General features: G+C 38.7%; 1 protein-coding gene across 2 annotated transcripts in view; it reads right to left on the bottom strand.

Annotated features, from left to right (window-relative positions):
• LOC126754075 (discoidin domain-containing receptor 2) overlaps positions 1 to 20,266 on the bottom strand; it is a 600,425-nt gene that overhangs the window by 20,928 nt on the left and 559,231 nt on the right. For both annotated transcript variants that reach the window (XM_050465959.1, XM_050465958.1), the window contains exon 17: positions 6,488 to 6,650. In XM_050465959.1, the coding sequence (XP_050321916.1) occupies positions 6,488 to 6,650 (163 nt within the window). The remainder of the gene's footprint in view (positions 1 to 6,487; positions 6,651 to 20,266) is intronic.

A 20,266-nucleotide genomic window follows, 5' to 3' on the forward strand; every position in this document is an offset into this window, starting at 1 on the left:
CGAAGACGCCGCGCACTTGGTATCCGCAGTGCGAAAAAAATTGTCCACAGCTTGCGACGCAACCATGCGTAGGACAGCACACCACAACAACCGAAGGCCAGTGTATTGGTGGAATGAAGAAATAGCTGGGCTCAGAAAACTCTGCAACTCAGCTAGACGCCGCCTACAACGTAATCGGAGCGAAGAAAATGAAAGCAGTCTTAGGATTATATTTAAAAGTCAAAAGAAGCTTCTGAAGTCAGCCATTTGTCGTAGTAAAAAGAAGTGTTTTGAAAAACTCTGTGAGGAAGCAAACGAAGACCCCTGGGGAACAGCATACAAAATCTGTATGTCAAAATTCAAAAATAAAGCACAACCACCCAAAAGCGCATCCTTTATGAGAAATGTCGTCGAAACTCTGTTTCCAAAACACGACAGTATTTCTTATGCTAAGCCTCGAACCGAAGTCATAGAGTCACCACTGCCAGTTAGTGAAGAAGAAATATTGGCCATAGCCGGAAAAATTAAAAGCAGCAAAGCGCCTGGATTGGATGGCATTCCAAACAGAGCCCTAAGGAAATGTACAATGCGTGCGTAAAAGAAGGAATATTTCCCGACCCATGGAAAGTCCAGCGATTGGTTCTACTTCCTAAACCAAAAAAGCCTCCGGAGGAACATCTTCATATCGACCTCTGTGCATGCTTGACACTATTGGCAAAGTATATGAAAGCATAGTAAGAAACCGCTTGGAATTAGCAATCCAGAAAGCCGGCGGATTATCAGAAAGACAATACGGCTTTATGAAAAAGAGGTCCACCATTGACGCACTGTACGATGTCGTTGACACCGCGAAATGCGCAGTGAGTGGCAAGCGATGGAAAGGCGGAACAAAACAATATTGTGCGCTGGTCACCTTGGATGTGAAGAATGCCTTTAACTCAGCAAAGTGGGCAAACATAATCAAAGCTCTATATGAAATACGTGCTCCTCAATATCTTATGGAAATTGTCATGAGTTATTTTAAAAACAGGCGACTACTATACGATACAGATGAAGGCACTAAGAGCTACTCAATTTCGAGTGGAGTACCGCAAGGCTCGGTACTAGGCCCCCTTCTATGGAACATAATGTATGATGGGGTGCTAAGGAGACACCAACCGAAAGCTATTAAATTAGTTGCATACGCAGACGACCTTATTGTGGTAGCAGTGGCTAAACACCTCGACGACCTCCGGAGCAAAAGTAATGAGTGCATACACGGTTTGCGCCAATGGTTCTCCTCAATGAGTTTAGAACTGGCTGAGCAAAAGACAGAAGTATTGCTCATAAGTACAAGAAAAGTAGAGGAAAGTATATCTCTGACCATAGGGGAGTGCGAGATTCACTCACAGCAACACCTAAAATATCTAGGAGTAATAGTAGACTCAAGGCTCAAATTTAAGGATCACCTAGAATACACTGCAGGTAAAGCGAATAAAATCATGAATGCCTTATCAAGAATGATGGCAAATAAAGGCTGCGTGCGTTCCAACCGGCGTTTTTTACTCGCAAAGGTAATGAGATCGGTAATGTTATATGCGGCTCCAATATGGATCCAGGCGTTAGGCATCAAAGCATATGCCAGACAAATAAACACAGTGCACAGGCTGTCGGCACTAAGAGTTATCAGTGCTTTTCGAACAATTTCAAGTGATGCTGCTGAAGTAATAGCCAGTATGATGCCCATTGACATCCAGGGTGACGAATACGAACGAGTATACAAATTACCAGAGCCATCTAAAGGAGCCAAAAGAGAAGAGAGAGTGAAAAGCTTAACGATATGGCAGCAGCGGTGGCAAACCTCACTCAAAGGACGATGGACCTACAGACTAATACCGGACATCCATTCCTGGATCGACAGACGACATGGGGACCTGGATTTCCACCTAACCCAAATACTAAGTGGGCATGGGTGCTTTAGAAGCTACCTGTACAGATTCCAGCACGACATTAGTCCGAATTGTCCGACGTGTTCAGAGTGCTTAGAAGACTCTGAGCATGTATTCTTTTATTGCCCTCGCTTTTTAAGTGTAAGGGAAAAACTTAAAACTACACTCGGTGTTAGTGTTACGGTGGAAAATTTGACGACACTTATGTGCCAGTCCACTGAGAACTGGAATGCTGTCAGCGATGCGGCAGCGTCAATCATGACAAAACTTAGACATATAGAGCAGAATAGGCGTCCGTCAGTCCGTGCCATAGAGGAGACTTAATTGTCTTATCACTCCCACGAAGTAATACCTAATCAGGTGGTTCCGTGGGAGTGTCTGGAGTTGGGAGTAGGTTAGGTTTAGCGGATTAAAGTTCCGCACTTCGGCTTTTGATGCTTCCCCCTACTTAAAAAAAAAAAAAAAAAAAAAAAAAAAAAAAAAAAAAAAAAAACCCCAAAAGTTACATTAGAGTATAATATTATGTTATGAACTGAATCTAGACCCCAAAAGTTCAGCCTGTTTTTTAGACAGATTTAAATCACGTACTTAATCGTTTAAATCACGTTGTGTCAATAAGTGCGGTTCTTTTAAAGTTGATGGTTCATAACTTGAGTCACTACCTTCAGATACCTTATTATGCTGACTGAGAACAAATTCCGGACTGGAATTCTCACTTTTTGATCGATTTGGAGGAATCGGCACAGGCAGTTCGGCATAATATTATACTCTAATGTAACTTTTGGGGGGGTGTGATGCCCTGTACGCTATATTTTTTTTCTTCCGTATAGCTAAGGTGTACCCTGATGTTTACTGTATTCAATTTTTTCATATAAATCTAATTTTTGTAACTTTATTATGTTATGAATTATACTGGGGGGGGTGTGATGCCCTGTACGCTATATTTTTTTTTCTCCCGTATAGCTAAGGTGCACCCTAGTAAACACGCTTGGAAAATTTGTGGTGATTTTAAAGTCATTGCACTTTTACTTGGACTACAGCTTGGTTATACGAAATTTAGCTGTTTTATTTGTGAATGGGACAGTAGAGACAGAAAAAGTCACTATACAAAGAAAGTGTGGCCCAAACGTGAATCACTAACTCCAGCCCAAAAAAATGTTAAAAATGATCTTCTAGTGAACCCTGATGACATACTTTTACCACTGTTGCACATAAAGCTTGGCCTGATAAAAAATTTTGTAAAAGCTATGCCTAAAGATGGAGATGGATTTTTATATCCCAACTCAGCGAGGCGAAAATCAAAGAGGTAATATTTGTAGGCCCACAAATACGGCAATTGATGAAGGATAAGAGCTTTGAAGAAAAACTGAATGTTCAGGAAAAATTCGCCTGTGAATGTTGTTCAAAATTTTCTAGGAAACCATAAAGCGGAAAATTACAAAGATTTAATAAATGAACTTATGATATGATTTAAAGCTTTGAGGTGTAATATGTCCTTGAAAATGCATATGTTGGACTCTCATCTGGATTTCTTTCTGGCAAATTTGGGTGCTGTGAGTGACGAACAAGGAGAGATGTTCCATCAAGACATTTCCTTAATGGAGAAGCGTTATCAAGGGAAATGGAGTCCAGGAATGCTAGCAGACTATTGTTGGAGACTTAAAAGGGACCTACCGGAAGCCAAATATTCAAGAAAATCATAAGTATCTATTAGATATTAGGAAATAATTCTGTAAGTGTGGCTGAATTTTGTACTTTTTGCGAAAATATATGTTTCGATGTCACAAGAAAACATGATGTGTACATTTTTATTCACTGATATATTATAATTTGGTGGCCCTAGTATATTCAAAATTTGATAAAAATTTTCATGTGACAAAAAAAATTTCAAATTTGTTGATCAGTGTAATTGGCGAATGACGCGCGTAAACACACGCAAAACATCAAATTATCTGCTTATCAAAATGTTCTCTCTATAAATCCATTGATTGATGCGTTTTGTTGGAATTGGCGTCATCCTATTGAAATCAAATGTCGCCGATATCACTACCTTCAATTTCAGGCATCGAATAGTCAATTGTCATAGCATGATAGAGGTCGCCATTGACGGTTTCGTTCTCACCGGCGTAATTTTTGAAGAAATAGATCCATGACACAAACCACACCAAAACGTTGACTTTTTTAAATGAAATAGCAGATCTTGAGTCTCTTCCGGTTTCTCTTCGTCCCAAATGCGGCAATTTTGCTTGTTTACATTTATGGCTTTCGCTGAACAAAATTTGGCTTTCTTGGAACTTTTCAAGAACCTATAAAGCGAAGCGATGTCGCTTGGGAAGGTAGAGCGGCTTTAGTTCTTGCATAAGCAGTATTAACTCTCAGCTACGGCTGCTATATTTTCTTCACTGCTTGCTGGACGTCGTCTATTCGGTCGAGTGTTATCCAGTAATTAAATATATTCAGTTCTCGATTGCGTCGAAACGATTTGAATAAAACCCTCCTTTTCTCTGATGAAATCCATCGGTCTTTTGGACCGATACACTTGTCCCAGCGATGTCCCAACTCCATTAACTTCGTCCGGAAATACTTCCAGTGGAGTTCTGAAAATTAGACAACCGCGGTTATAACTACTTCATTCGACTCAAATTTCTATCTGTCAAGTGACTTTTACAAGCTTAAAAAAAGAGAAGCAGCAACGGTGTAGCAATATTAGTCCAATTTGGCCATAGCGATGAGAGCCGGTGCGTAATCATGCTGTAAGAGCTTTATTTCCAAATCTGCAAAGCATTGTTGCAGAGCACCTGGCTACCTGAGATCTCCGAATTAGAGAGGAACTTCACTTGATCATCCTCGCCTTTCTCTTTTTCTGGGATATAGTATAGCTCATATCTTTTCCAAATAGACAATGTTGTTTTGGTTGTCCCTCGATCTCTGGGATATAACACTGCATCCAAGTCTCGTCACTAATACAAACCCACGCAGAAACTCTGCTGTGATGTGGTTTCACGACAATCATGTTAATGAAAACTTTTTTATGACCACTATTTCATGGAGTATATAACTACCGTACTTTTTTTAACGCAAGGATTTCTCAACATAGTCTCCTTTCAGCTGGATACACTTAACCAAGTGGAGTCAAAACTTCTTAATTCCGCCTATGCTTTGTAGAGGTCTGCAAGTTAGGTCTCCTTTGTAGCGATAACCACATCATTCGACTCGAATTTCTGCCTGGCGATTAGCTTTTGCAAATTTGAAAACAAAAAATATCCGAATCCGGGCTCAATTCAACAGTTTCTTGGCCTCTGGTGTGCAGCACGTAATCCAAGTCTTGTTAACTAATACAAACTTGCTTTTAAACACAGTTAAACACCGGTGGATTCACGGTTGTACTTATAGTCTGGAGTGAACAAATGTAGTGAGGTCAAATCACCGACAACTTTCTCATGACAAATATTTCTCGAAGTATGTAATGCACGTGTGTTTTTGAGCTGTCTACAGTCTCATCTATTTCGAACCTTCGATCGGTACAATAAATATTAGATCGTAGATTTTTTGTAGACGTTTTCCTCCGTCGCTGTATCTTTCGGGGCACCAGCTTTAGGTTGACTTTGCGATTTTGCCCCTAAAAACGAGAAGCGAATCACCGATTGGTATTGTTTTTTTTTTAAATCAGCGAATTTCTCTGGAGTATGTAACTCACGTGGTTTTTTCAGCTGCTATAGTGTCATCTATTTCGCGAACCTTCAACGGGCGGTCTTTAAATATGAAGTCGTGGATTGCTTTCCCCTTCACAGAATATTTGGATGAAGTTTGTTGTGCGATTTTCTTTCCAAAAAACAAGAATCGAGTCCCTGATCGGTATTGTTTTTGTCATATTTTTAAATCGTGCGCCCATAAACAAGATTACACACATGTCCGATTCGGCTGAAATAAACAAGATACATCGGCCTCACATGTCAAGGAAGCACAGAAAATGGGTTTGGCAGTTCGGTCGCACTCGAAATTTCAGTCATAGTAGAAGTCGTAGATGTCTACGAACCAGAAACACCACCAACAATGTCAGACTCCAACGCACTGTTAGAACATAGAAGCAAAGTCCTCTCTCGACAAACAAAAACCAAACTCTTTTCATAATTCCCGTCCTGCTAATGGTGCAGTGTCTTGGACGATGTCACAACGGATGAGTCGACGTTGCGACTGAGGTCATGTACCTATAATTTTATCCTCGTACAGCACCCCCATTTCACATCTTCAGTGTTCTCGTATATAATAGGTCTATTAAGAACTCCTCGGCCTACCATATTGAAACACACTTTTATGGCAAAACTGGTATCCTTTATACAAAATAACTCCCTTCAAGGTTGATGCGCTGATAATATCGACTTTCCAACTTTTCGATACCACTTTTGCAATACGATTTGACCTTTGCTAAAAAATAGGCCTCATTTTCGACGATCACCTCTTCAATCGATGAAAATTTCTTTTCAGCGAGCATTATTAGCAAACGAAGGGTTTTAAAAACAAACTTGTATCGAATACAAATATCGCAAAATTTATATAAAGTACATATATGTTAGACTCACCAGCAGTACACTCTCCCAGGCCATCCAACGTATGGGCATCGGCTGCGTTTGACGTCCGGAAGTACCCTCCAGCTGACAGTAGTCGGCCGCGTAAGCGATGCGATTTATCACAGTGCCAATGGAGCAGACTTTTATTGTCAATTCCGGGCCAATAATGCAACTTCTGTAAATAAACAGAGCAAAGGAAAACAAATTGTAAATGAATATGCATGGCACTCAAAACCGCACTCGAAAAATTGAAAATTCAATTAAAAATTGACGATGAACGCCACAAACAACGTGAAACAACAAACATTTATAATACAATTGAAAATAAAAGAATTATCAAAATCGAAAAATTAAGTAAACAATTAAACAACAAACGTCAAACAGCTGAGCGAAAGTGGTGGTTTACCGTTTGCTGCACTGACACATCCCTGCCTCAAGGCAATCAACGTTTTTAACCCTCATTTGGTATGTCTGTCAGCTCACCGCCCTACCACATACACACAAGTTTTGCGTACAACATGTTCAGGGAGTTTCGCAGTTATGCCGGCAGTGATGTTGGTATTAGCACATCAAAGCATCGACTGTTCGTTGCAGCAGCCGGCTTTACGGTTGACAGCCGCAGCGACGGACTGCGTTGACAGACGTCGAGTTGAAGTGATGAAATAAGAAAACAACTCTGAGCAATCAACGCAAACATTTCAACAAACAGGCGCTTTATTACCATTGAACTCGTTGCACTCGGTTGTTTGTCTCGGTCTCGTCAAACACGCACACAGCCAAGTGGTCAGCGGGGTCGTTCGTTTGCACTGGGGAATGATTGTAAATATACAATATATTCCCCATGCAACACACAGGAATTTGCTTCCTGCATACATACTACTTATCTGCTTATTAACCCTCGGGCAATGTAGTAGCAAACCAAGAAATGGAAGCATTAAATCCTCCATGCAATCAACAACTCGCAAATCAAACCAGTGAAGAGTAAATAAACGAAAGTGGTGGGGGTGATGGCGTGTGCTGTGGACCGTTGGGTTGAGTTTGACATGTGCTGCCAAAGTGTTGAGTGGGTGGGAGACGCAACGATTTTTGGGGTGGGGGAGCGGTCTTTTAAGTTCGGTTTGTCTTGGAGTTGTCGGAAATTGTAAATGACTTTTAAAGTGTTTCTAAAAAACTTAATAATTGATATGTGGCATTTAAAGGAAATTTAAATTTCAGAAAAGGTATGTGGAAAGATAATAAAACAGTGAGTTGTTTTAAAGGGTAATTTCTTATTTTGAATAATTGGTTTGTGGTCAGGATATTAAGTGCACATAGGTTCTTCTTCACCTCATCTCCCCAACGGAATGGAGATTTTGCTCTTCCTCTGCTTCCACCGATGGGTACTGAATCGGAATCCTTTAAAGCTGGATTGTTCTCTTCCGTCCGAACAACATGACCTAGTCAGCGCAGCCGCTGTCTCTTGATTCGTTGAATTAGGTCAATGTCGCCGTATATCTCGCACTGCTCATCGTTCCATCGACTGCGGAACTCGCCGTTGTCAATGAACAAAGGGCCATAAATCGTTCGCAAAACTTTTCTCTAGAGCACTCCTAACCCCGTCTCATCAGATGATGTCATTGTCTATGCCTCCGCACCATATAACATGGACGGGAATGATGAGGAGCTTGTAAAGTTTGGTCTTTATTCGTCGGGAGAGGACTTTACTTTTCAATTACCTACTCAGTCCAAAGTAGCACCTGTTGACAAGAGTGATATTGTTGTTGGTGTTGATGCTGGTTCCAAGATAGACCAAATTATCTACGACTTCAAAGTTATGACTGTCAACAGTGACATGCAAGCCAGGTCACGAATGCGATCAATCTCAACCCATTTGGAGAGGTTTTGCCATGGAGGCTGAATTTTCTGACTATTGTACCAAATATGCCTTCTTTGCCCACCCTGGAGATAAAATCGTCAAGTACAATTTTCACATCAAGACGGGGTCGTTGTCATAAGCGCGCTCCAGGCACACATAAAAGGTATCTTTGGTCATATCGCTCATCTCTTCCGTCAAAACGTGTGCGTAAATCTGTGTTATGTTCAAAAATTTGCGCTGATGTAGATTGTGGCTAGACGATCATTTACCTATGACTGACCAGGGTTCGATGACTGAGTCTCTCTTCCATCACGAATCCCACACCACTCCTTAATATGGTCACTGTGTAATATGTCACAAAGACCTACTCGTTTTTGTCTTTGTCCCGTCCATCGCATTTCTTGGACGACGGTGATGTCAGCCTTTATTTTTTACGAGGACATCAATCAGCTAGGCATCGGCACCTTCCCAATATAGGGATCGGATATTCCAGGTAAATATCCTTAAATCATATTCCTTATTACGTTTGCTATGGTCGTCATCAAAAGAGGGGTATTTTATACAAGGCTGTTGTTTCCTTTTCATTTCAACATCGCTAGGCGAGTAGTAAAAGCTTTATACACATTTATATAGCGTGCCGCTTGTTTCACGACTGACGCCCGCTGGTATTCGCATCTCTGGTGACCAGACGCTGTAATTAGACTTCAGCGAACCCTTAAACCGAATATATCAGAGTGGTTCCGATGAAGCTTTCTCTCTTTTAGCCGTAACCGCAGGCTCCACACGACCTAGGACTAAAAGCTATCATTCCTCGATAGCAGTATATTATGGTAAAAAAACGCCACCTAGGTAAAAGCCCAACCGATTTGAATGATTTTTTTATAATTAATAGGTGTACATTTTGAATGGTTTCCACCCGGTTTTCAAAGTTGCTAAGTAAATATTGGGCATTAGGTCCTACCGTATTACCTTAATCTATAATACTCTGTTCTCAAATTTCAAAGTGAAGTTTTTGCATTTGGGGTAGTTTGTTTCTATTTCAAAATATGTCGATCTAAAGACAGTTCTACGTTACGTCTTGCAAATGTTTCCGAAGCTGAAATGAGTTCAAGCATATTCTAAAATCGAACTGATCGAGGCTCAGGTTAATAGCTCTTTCACTTTTAAAAAAAACTTTTGGAATAATTTTGTTTTAAGCTGAATTTATTTGTAATAAAAGAACTTAGTGAATACGTCTCTTAATCCTTGAGCAACAAAAGCTTCAGTATAAACCTCTGCCAAATTTTGGAACCAAATTTGCAAATATAATATTTTAATTGAAATTCAGAAAAGCGCAAAGTTCTGCTTGGTTCGTTTTATGCCAGTTAATCTCAAAAACAGGTCAGATTTTAGAAAAACCTTCAAAATCGGTATTTTTGTTTTCTTCTAAAATAGCTCTTAATCCGCAAACCTTTCCCACAAAAAAGACAAAAACCTTTATACCCTATCTTTAAGGGGTAAGATTATCTAGAGCTCAACTTCAGAAATCGCAAAGTGAGCCTCGCTTGTAGCCAAAAAATCTATTAACTTTCTTGAAGACAGCTGAAAGGCAGCCAATGGCGGCAACACGAAGTCTCATTGTGTAAGATTATGTAAGAAGATAATAATGTGACTTTCACTGAAAAACTCGGTGATCATCGCCTGGGTACCCAATCATAAAGGAATAGAAAGAAATCGGCATAAAGCAGTTCATCGGCCGAGGATTAGGAAATGCTCGAACAGCGAACCTCTGCGAATGCCCAGCCTTCTGCCCGTTCAGACGGGGTTTCTTCCACGGATTCTAATATTCCAACTTAAGAGATATTGGGCAGTTAGGGTGGAAAACTTAAATATTTTATCAAATCCAGAGTAGTTGAACAGGGCTTAAATTGTTACGATATATGAGCGCAATGGGCATAAAGATGGCTTCAAAGCGGCTATCTGTGGTCAGGCGCTCCTGCGCCGCCCTTTTCAACCAACTAACCAAGAGATAATTCTCAAATAATTCACAGAACGAGGCATGTGTGGAACGGAACCTGGTTCTATAGGGGTTCTATGTCGATAGCATAGCTTTTAATGTCTTCTTTAACGAATTTACAACCACAAACATAAGCTTATTAACAACTTTCTTCAGAGCAAACTGCATATCAGCTGGTAAAGCATGTGTAGATTGATTAGTGTTTGGTTATTTTTTCATAAATTGGTTTGGTTAGTGAACCCATGAGATCTTCTAGTAACATATTATTTAATAAACTAAAAGCAATCCGAAGGCACGCTTCTTAAAATACTTAATAAAAATGTGGGTTTCACCATTTTAATACTCTACTTTGGTATGGTTAGTTTAAGAACACTTAAACGCTCTCAATTCCCTACAGGTTGTGCATTGCTTCTCTGTTCGTCTGACAAATACTGCAAATACACAACTTTTCAATATTTACGAGTGCTCGAGTGCCAAATTTCTGCGCATTTAATATTTTTCGCTTTCTCTGACAAGCATTGACAATGGCGCTGGCACGTGTCTTTTATAATATATCACGGGCGTATCCCCCAAAAATATGTGTAAGGTGATATGTGCGAACGCATTTTCACTTTCACCGAAATCTTTGAATGGGTAAAGTGTGTTTTATATTTTTGACATCGCAATTTTCGCACATACATACTTTATGAAACCTTTTACCAAAAATATCAAGTATAAAGTATATGAGTGTGGTGATTAAGTCGGCAGTGTGATTTGACATTCCCTTGTAATGGAGAATCATTGGCTTCACTTGAAATGGATTAACAACACTAAAGTAATTCGGCTGACAGACAGCACCACACTTGACATTACGATTATTGCCATATTTATTGATTTCTTTTATACACTCAGAGCCATTGCGGCTGTAAGCCAATTGCTGTGAACAGCGGGTTATCCGATATGGTCGGGTGGCATGCCTTTAAGCTGCTCAAATTTAATGATTTGCTGCTTGAAGGCCAATGACTGAGATTAGAAATGTCTCACAGAGGGTTAATATATATAAAGCTTTGTTCGACTTTAATGAATTAATTTAAGAAAAGGAAAGAGATTTTTCTATCAGAAATCTCTTTCAGTATATAAGTATTATTATTAATTTTAAATTTTGATATTATATTATTATAAAAAAAGTTAACTTCGATTCCAACAGTACCCCTCCCAATAAAATAAATATGCATTTCAAATTGATATCTCACGAACTGATGGACTAGTTCGCGTATATACAGACAGATCCTTTTCAGGGTATAAAAATCATGGTGATTCAATAAACTCAAAGCGAGTAGTACTCCCTGTAGGATGGAAGTTAACGTAAGTGAGGAAAATTCACTTGGGAGCGGCCATAAACGATTCTTTTACATATGTATGGCTAAAAGAGGTCACGACTTCGGGTCTCAGACCAAATATTCTCTGGGTAGCCAAAAAACATCTGTTTGAAGACGAATCATCCCTCCCCAGGGTTGTGTACGGAACCCTTCACGTAAAAAACACTGCCAATGAAAAGGACACAACAGCCTCCGACGAGGTACCCCCTTTTTTATGACGATCACTGTAAATATATTAAGGATTACGATTTAAGGGAATGCGCCTAGAATGTCCGGTCCCTTAAGTTTGAAGGTACTCCAGCCTGCTGAATGGTAGTGAAGGCACAACATCAGGAGATGGCAAACCCAATTCCCCAATTGTTGACGATAGAAAGACGTTTCATTGGCCGACCATGAAGAAGTTCGAATAGCAATTATCCACCTGAAGATCAACAAAGCGGCGGGGGCCGATGCATTGCCGGCCGAGCTATTCAAATACGGATGAGAAGCATGCATCAGGTTCTTTGTAGAATATGGTCAGACGAAAGCATGCCCGACCATTGGAATTAAAGTGTGCTTTGCTCAATCCACAAAAAGGGGGACCCAACGGTTCGGAAGAACCTCTCCGAGCCGTTCGATCACCACAAAGTTACAGACAAGTCGACGCTCTTCGAGTCGAGTGCGACTTCTTCATTCCACTCCTGGAGAAAATAATTGGAGCTACAGAGCTGATTAGAAAAGGTATAACTTCAAAACGAGTGTACAAATGCTGGGGTACCCCGATGACGTTTATATCATTTGCCACAATAATCGCGCCGTTAGTTCTGTTCCCTCCAGATTGGACAAAGAAACGAAGCACATGGGTCTAGGAGTGAATGAAGGCAAGACGAGATATCTCCTATCATCAAAAAACAGTCGTCGCTCTCGTGACTTGGCTCCCACGCAACTGTTGACAGTCATAACTTCGAAGTCTTAGATAATTTCGTCTATCTTGGAACCAGTATTAACAGCAACAATAATGTCAGCCTCGAAATGCAAGGCAGAATAACTCTTGCCAACAGGTGCTACTTGAGCCTGAGCAGGAAATGGAGAAGTAAAGTCCTCTCTCGAGCAAAAACCAAATTCTACAAGTCACTCATTATTCCCATCCTGTTTTATGGTGCAGAGACATGGATGATGACAACATCTGATGAGTCGACGTTACAACATTTTCAGAGAAACGTTCTGCGGAAGATTTATAATCCTTTGCGCATTAGCAACGGCGAATACCGCAGTCGATGGAACGATAAGCTATATGAGTTACACGACGATGTAGAAATACTTCTGCGGATTAAATGACAGCAGCTACGATGGCTAGTCCGAATGGACGAAAACACTCCAGTTTTTCGTTATTCAAAGCAGTACCCCCCGGGAAGAAGCAGAGGAAGAGGAAGACCTCCACTCCATTGGAGAGATCAGGTGGAGAAGGGATTGTTTAAACTTGGTATCTTGAATTGACGCCAAATTGCGAAAAGAAGAAACGACTGGTACGCTGTTGTAAACTCGGCTATTACTGCCCAAACAGCATATTTTTGACAGCTGAGATATTACCAGTGTAGATCAACGCTATCAAAAAAGCTTATCCCAGTAGAGCGTTTTTTTTGCTACTCGCTTGTATTAAATAATGTATATTTTAAATATTAGAAGTAATTTATTGACATTTTCCTCTGAAATTTCCTCGCTATTTGTTTAAAAGCTGCTGTCCTTGTGGCATCCCACATTTCATTACATTTTCCCACTAACTACATCAGTTTTATTGCACACAATTATGAGTGTATTAACGTTATTTAAATACATGCGCTGGCAGTAATACACATTGTTACCTATTTGTTATAACCCTTCTTACATACCTATACACAATGGTATCAAACACGTGAAGACATAAAGCATATATCCTTAGCTAATAACAAAAGCGAAAGTCCTTGTACTTGTTTAACATTCTTACATTTCCCACATTTTCAGTTATTATGTAGACTCTAGTGCAATGTGTGTATACACATATATTTATATTAGGGTGGGTCACAAAAAATTGAATTATGGGTTAAAACTACCCTAGATACAGAGAAAAATTATTCCTGCATGGTAGGATCTTCAGCTTAATTTTAAAGGATGTCAGTTAGCATTCAAAGAAATAATAATTTTTATATTTGTTGCCTTTCAAATCCTTTTAATTTTCCATTGATTTGATTTAAAAAAATAGCTCAAGGAAATTTTTAATAATTCAGGGAAATTTTTTTTTGATTTTTGAGTAAATTTGTTTTCTAATTTTTTCAAGGTTATAAGGTATAAGAATTATTGAGTTGAGAAAAATCCCCAGAGGTAATTTTTTTGTAGGAAATTTCATACTCAAGAAGAATTTGCGATGCTAAAAATGCTTTTAAAGTTAAGGTATTTATAAATAAAACATATTTTTTACGTGTTTCAAATCCGAATGCTGACTTGTGGGGATGTTTCTGTATTTAGGTTAATTTTTCTTCAAAACTTTTAAGTTCATAACAATTTATGTTAAAAATCCTCATTTGGGGGATATTTTTTTGCCATGTGTATAAGTTAATTTTAATCCAAAATTTTTTATCACCCTCATATATACATATAAATATTATATAGGCACAAAATGCTGCCTCGTGGGGTTATTTTTGCTGTGTTTAGGTTAATTTTTCCCCAAAAATTCAAAGTTAGTAAAAAAATAAGTTAAAAATCCTGATGTATAGGGATATTTTTTCCATATGTGTAAGTTAGTTTTAACCCACAAATTACTCATCCTGATGTATACTTAATTATATAGGAAGAAAATCCTGCCTTGCATGGATATCTTTTCTGTATTTAGGTTAATTTCCCCCCTAATTTTCTAAACTTGTAAAAAAGTAAGTTAAAAATTTTAATTTGGGAGATATTTTTTTCAATGTGCATAATTTAATTTTAACACACATTCGAATTTAGATTTTAGGGCTCACCCTAATGTATGCATATATTATACATACTCAAAATCGTGCCATTTTTTGTGTAAAAGTTAATTTCAACCCATAAAACTTGATAATATTTTTCTTGTGCCCACCCTAATGTATATGTAAAATTTCTAAAATTTTTTTATAAATTAAGTAATCAAAAAATTCTTAAATATAATATAGGAAATAATTCTTTCAAGAAAATTGATTAATTTTATCTCTATATTCTTATTAGATTTATGATAACCCTAATATGTATATAGGTATATATTATACATTACATACATACATATACATAAGCACACAATCGTGCATTTTTTATGCGCGCCGTTTCTCTGTTTATTCTTAACCTCGCGTGCAAATACTGAGTTCTAACTAATTTCGCCATTTTATTATGTAAGAACATGACAGGCTTACACACACACACACCCCAATAAATGAACGAAATTAAATTTCTACATTTGTTTGCATTTTCATGCGCGAATACTAGCGTAAAAGCGAGAGCTTAAATAAAATGCTGTGCCAGTGCTGCTTTTAATTGGCGATAAGAAAGAGATTATTACGGGATTTGCAGAGAGCGTAGACTATGTGAAAAAGCTTAGTACTCATATGTCTGTATGCGTTAATTTTCCCAACGATTAAACACAAAGTGGCTTGAATTTTGCTGAAATTTATTGTGGGATATATGATTTAAATTAATATGACAATTTGGTAAATATGTCTGGACGTAGCTTAGTCGCATAATGAGCTGTTTTATAGCGCACTTAAAAAGAACAAAAACAAAAATATTAAGTAATACAAATAAATACACTAAAAGTTATGAGAAACCAACACGATGCAATTAGTTTCTTTTCATATACTTGTAGTACAGCATATACTGTATATGATAGATTTGATCTAGAACTAAAAGAACCAAGCAAAACCAAAAAGTTAACTTAAAGATCGTTTTGGGCTAAGCAACAGGGGAGAATAGTATCCGAGTCTGCTAAATTCCAAACAGACCCTTTGAGCACTGTAGACATTGAACGATCCGATCTCAACAATTTGTTCGAAGTTGTCTTCGTTAATGATCCATGCCAAGTTATGAGAAGATATATGTAATGTCAAATAAAAAAGTTTTTCAAGAAAAAGAACTTGATTCTGATTGTACAGTTTATATGGCAGCTACATGCTATTGTAATCTGATATTGTTTCGTGAGAAACGAACGTGTGCCAAATTAAAGAACGATATCGCAACTGAGCTAAAAGTTCCCAGACAGTCAAACGAACAAGCGAACTTGACTAAATCGACTCAGCTCTTTAGCATGACCATTTAGATGAGAAATTATAGGGTTTTCGAGCCTTCTGAATCTTACAAATTGCGTGGCAAACTTAATAAGTATATCCTGTTTTGGGTATATTGATGGTAAAATAGTATGGAAATCGGCTTTGAATTGCTTCCGCATTCACCAAATTCTCTAGATATGACTGACATACTCTTTCTCTGCAACTGCGATCGAAGAAAATGCTCACTGGAAAGAAATTCGGCAACAACGTAGAAATAACCGTCGACAATGTCGTAAACTTTTTTGCCTGCCGGCTATCTCAAGTATAAGAAGAACTTCTCCTTAAGTTAAAATCGTTAAACTTAAATTTTCCAAATATTGTTTCTATTAGTATCGCTCAGCCGACATTCTTGTGATACAATTTCTGTCGATACCAATATTTCATGGACACACATTAAGCTTGATTACCACCATGTGAACGACCAGGCTTTTGGTCCCTAAATTCTCAATCATACATGAAGTTAGATGCCACTTCTTTTCGCTATTTGGCGCCAACTCGAGATACCAAGTGCAGCTAGGTCTTTCTCCACCTGGTACTGAATCGAAAACCTTCAAAACTGGAGTATTCTCTTCTATCCGGACAACATGACCTAGCCAGCCTAGGCGCTGTCTCTTTATTCGCTAAACTATGTCAATGTCTTTGCATATCTCGTGCAGCTCTTCGTTCCATCGACTGCGGTACTCGCCGTTGACAATGCGCTAAGGACCATAAATCTTCCGAACTTTTCTCTCGAATTCTCCTAAGGCCGATCTTTATGAATATCGCCCATGCCTTCGTACCATATAGCAGTTCGGGAATGATGGTGGACTTGTGGCACCTATCTTCGTTGGGAGAGGATCTTACTTCTCAATTGCTTATTCAGTTCGTTGGCGTGGATTTCTAGGCTGATCTGTTAATGCTGGTTTCAACATATATGAAATTACCTACGACTTCAAAGTTATGTCTGTCAACAGTGACGCGACGGTTTGTTTGCTGAAGGGAGGTATTTCATTTTGTTCAGTTTAGACCCATACGCTTCGCTTCCTTATCTAGTCTGGAGAAAGCTGAATTAACAGCGCGGATGTTGAGGCCAATGATATCAATATCATCGGCGTACGCCAGCAGCTGTACACTCTTGTAGAAGATTGTATCTTCTCTATTTACCTCTCCTATTTTTTCCAGCAATACGTTGAAGAAGTCACACGATAGGGAGTCCCCTTGTTTGAAACCTCGCTTGTTACCGAACGTCTCCGAGAAGCTTTTCCCGATCATGGCGGAGCTTTGGGGATACCAAGTTCAGACATAGCGGCATAGAGTTAGTTCCTTTTCGTACTGGTCGTCTTTAAAATGGACAAGAGGTGGTGCGTGCCGATCTTTCTTTGACAATCTATTCGATAGCAGCAGATTTCCCAGGTCTAAAACCACACTGATAAGGTCCAATCAGTTCGTTGACGGTAGGCTTTAATCTTTCACATAATAAGCTCGTTAGAACCTCATATGTGATGTCGAGGAGGCTTATACCAGGCTAACTGACGCAGATTGTTGGCCCCCTTGGATTGGAAAGAGCACACTTAGGTTCCAATTGTCGGGCATGCTTTCAGCCGACCATGTCTTGCAAAGAAGCTAATACATGCAACGTGTCAGTTCTTTGTCGCCGTATTTGAATAGCTCAGCCAGTAATCCATCGGTCCCCGCTTTGTTATTCTTATTGGAATATTGGCTAAGGAGATTTAGTCGGGCAATGGAACAGCTATTCCATCGTTATCGACTGCGGAATCAGGTTCGCCATCTCCAGATGTTACACTTTCACTGCCGTTCAGCAGGCTATAGAAATGTTTCCCTTCATAACTTCAGTATGCTCTGATGCATCAGCAACTAGCTCACCACTTTGGGTGCTATAAGAGTAAGCCCATGGTCTCTATATACATATGACTGCAATCGCCAATAAAATTACACCATCTCTGAAAAACTTTCATTTTTAACTACCGTTAGCAGCCAGCGTTGCATTTGGGATAATGCACGCTCGCTCTCCATAAATTTGAATATCGCACCCACCAATCGTTTTTTACTGTTCTCAATTGCTTCGTCGTTAATTTATGTGCATTTTACTTTTGAATTTATTTTTTTTCACTAGCTTCAACACACTTTCGCTGTTTTCTATTGCTGTTACCGTTCCCTTCTGGTTTTTTTTTGCAGTTCGTAACATAAGAAAGCTATTGCACTACATAATATGAGGGTGGTACTTAGAAATATTGAAAATAGTTTTGCCGTGGTTCTGACGGCAAAAAACGGGCATTTGGTTCTGCTTGGAGATTGTTCAGTCTTCTTCAGCGGCGCTCAAAATTCAGGTTACCCTCCAAAAGCCTAAAACGTATTATATTCATATTTTCTGATACGCAAAATATATTCGATCAGATCATTCTTTTATATGTATAAAGCGTGGACGGGTCCTCAGCCGCACTTTTCTTGGAATTAAAAAAGAAAAGCAAAATTTCCGGCAAATGTCGAGAATTCGGCTCAAAAAGTGACATTTTCAGTTGAGAATAAGTTTGGAATGCAAACAGATCTCTACAAATATTTTGTTGGGTTAATGTTGACACAAATGTCCAAGATCGATATAAAATGATTTAATCTATTTAATCGACCAGTGCTTGACCCTAGAGACAACTATTGGAAAACGGCGGAAGCAAAGTTGTAGACCTAATATATAAGTATATATATGTATATTACCATATATAGATAGCATTGGTAGTACCGATATAAGCATTCGGTTTATCTTATGCAAAACGTTTCATGGTATATTTTAGTGCCACTCTATTAATTAAGTAGAGGGTTGATAGCTCCATAAAACATATGATTTCTTCAATAATGCTAGTACCGTTTAATGATTGGGTTGATGCAATGCAAAATATTTCTTTCCACATTTTATTACCACCCTAGTGTTGATATTTACATATTTACTATTCCAATATACTTTCGTGCATTCATGCAATGGTAGTTCTGGGTTGTCCAGTGAAAGCGAGCGAATTCGCGTTAAATTGCGCATTTAAATGACTTTCACTTTTTTCATATCCGGCTCTGGACATGCACAAATACTTGCATACATACAGACATTTCCAAGGACGCACTGGGTTCACGACGTGAATAGTTATATGTATGTTGTTAGTCAGTCAGTCTTACATATATTTGTTATACGGTAGTATACCGGAAGCTGTCGACTTACGGTGCTGTTAACTTCTTTAGCGCTTATGAATTTGCAATTAAAAATGACTAAAAAGTTATAGCTTACAGTTTTGTACGATTTTTTTGAAGTTCATGATAGCGCTAAGGACTATAACTAGCGGTTAGCGGATCAACCCCGTTTATTCATCTCTGTCAGGTACCTGTTCAAGCTTCTTCTCAAATAGGCGGTCTGTATCTTAACATTGTCCGAAACATGGTTTTAATGCAATCTATTGATCGGAAGAGAAACCGAATCTGGATAGTTTGGAGTGTGGATTCCGCTATTATATTATAGCAGCCGCTTAACAGGTCTTAAAAATTGTCTGAAATGGCACATATGTAACTATTGTTGATAAAATATCTCGGTTAAGTTCGTCGAACAAAGCGAGGGTTGCTTTAGGTAGGATTTCTCTAAAGTTAGTGATATAACTTAGGAGATTTAGATGCCGGGATAATGACAGATTTTAAAATATTTCTGACTTTTGGAACACGAATTTATGACTATCTTCTCCTGAGGAACATCCAAATGACCTATCAACGAGATACTCAGATAAGTTCAAACGACATGTCTACTAAGCTATTGGCTGATTTGATATCTAATGCGATAAAAACTTTATAATAGAGTAAGCGTTTGAGTGGATTAAGTATTGGTAATCAAGTCTTCGAAGAGGACTTATGAGTAAAAGGGGTATCTACATGCGCTATTACACCGAATCTACAGAAATTTTTTAACATTCCTAAATTCCGTTTAGTTTCCGAAGGAATGCTAGGATGCTCGGTTCTTATGTTTTTATAAACGTTTGTTATTAACACATCTTGAGCTCAAGAGATCGATCACTTTATACCATAACTGATCTACAGTATGACCTTCGCAAAAAGTTTCCGCGGTGCTCTGCTCAAAATTATCTGAAATCCAAAAACCATACGTAAATATTATTACAGTGATTCAGTTTTATCAAAAACACATGCCTACGAGTGGTACAAAACCTTCAAAGACGGTCGAGTGATCATTGAAGACATGCCTCGCTCTGGACGACGTTCGACCTCTGCAACTGATGAGAATAATAAAAAAGTGAAGGAAATGATGCTTGA

Source organism: Bactrocera neohumeralis, chromosome 3 (assembly GCF_024586455.1).
Source record: "Bactrocera neohumeralis isolate Rockhampton chromosome 3, APGP_CSIRO_Bneo_wtdbg2-racon-allhic-juicebox.fasta_v2, whole genome shotgun sequence".
Taxonomy (NCBI): domain Eukaryota; kingdom Metazoa; phylum Arthropoda; class Insecta; order Diptera; family Tephritidae; genus Bactrocera; species Bactrocera neohumeralis.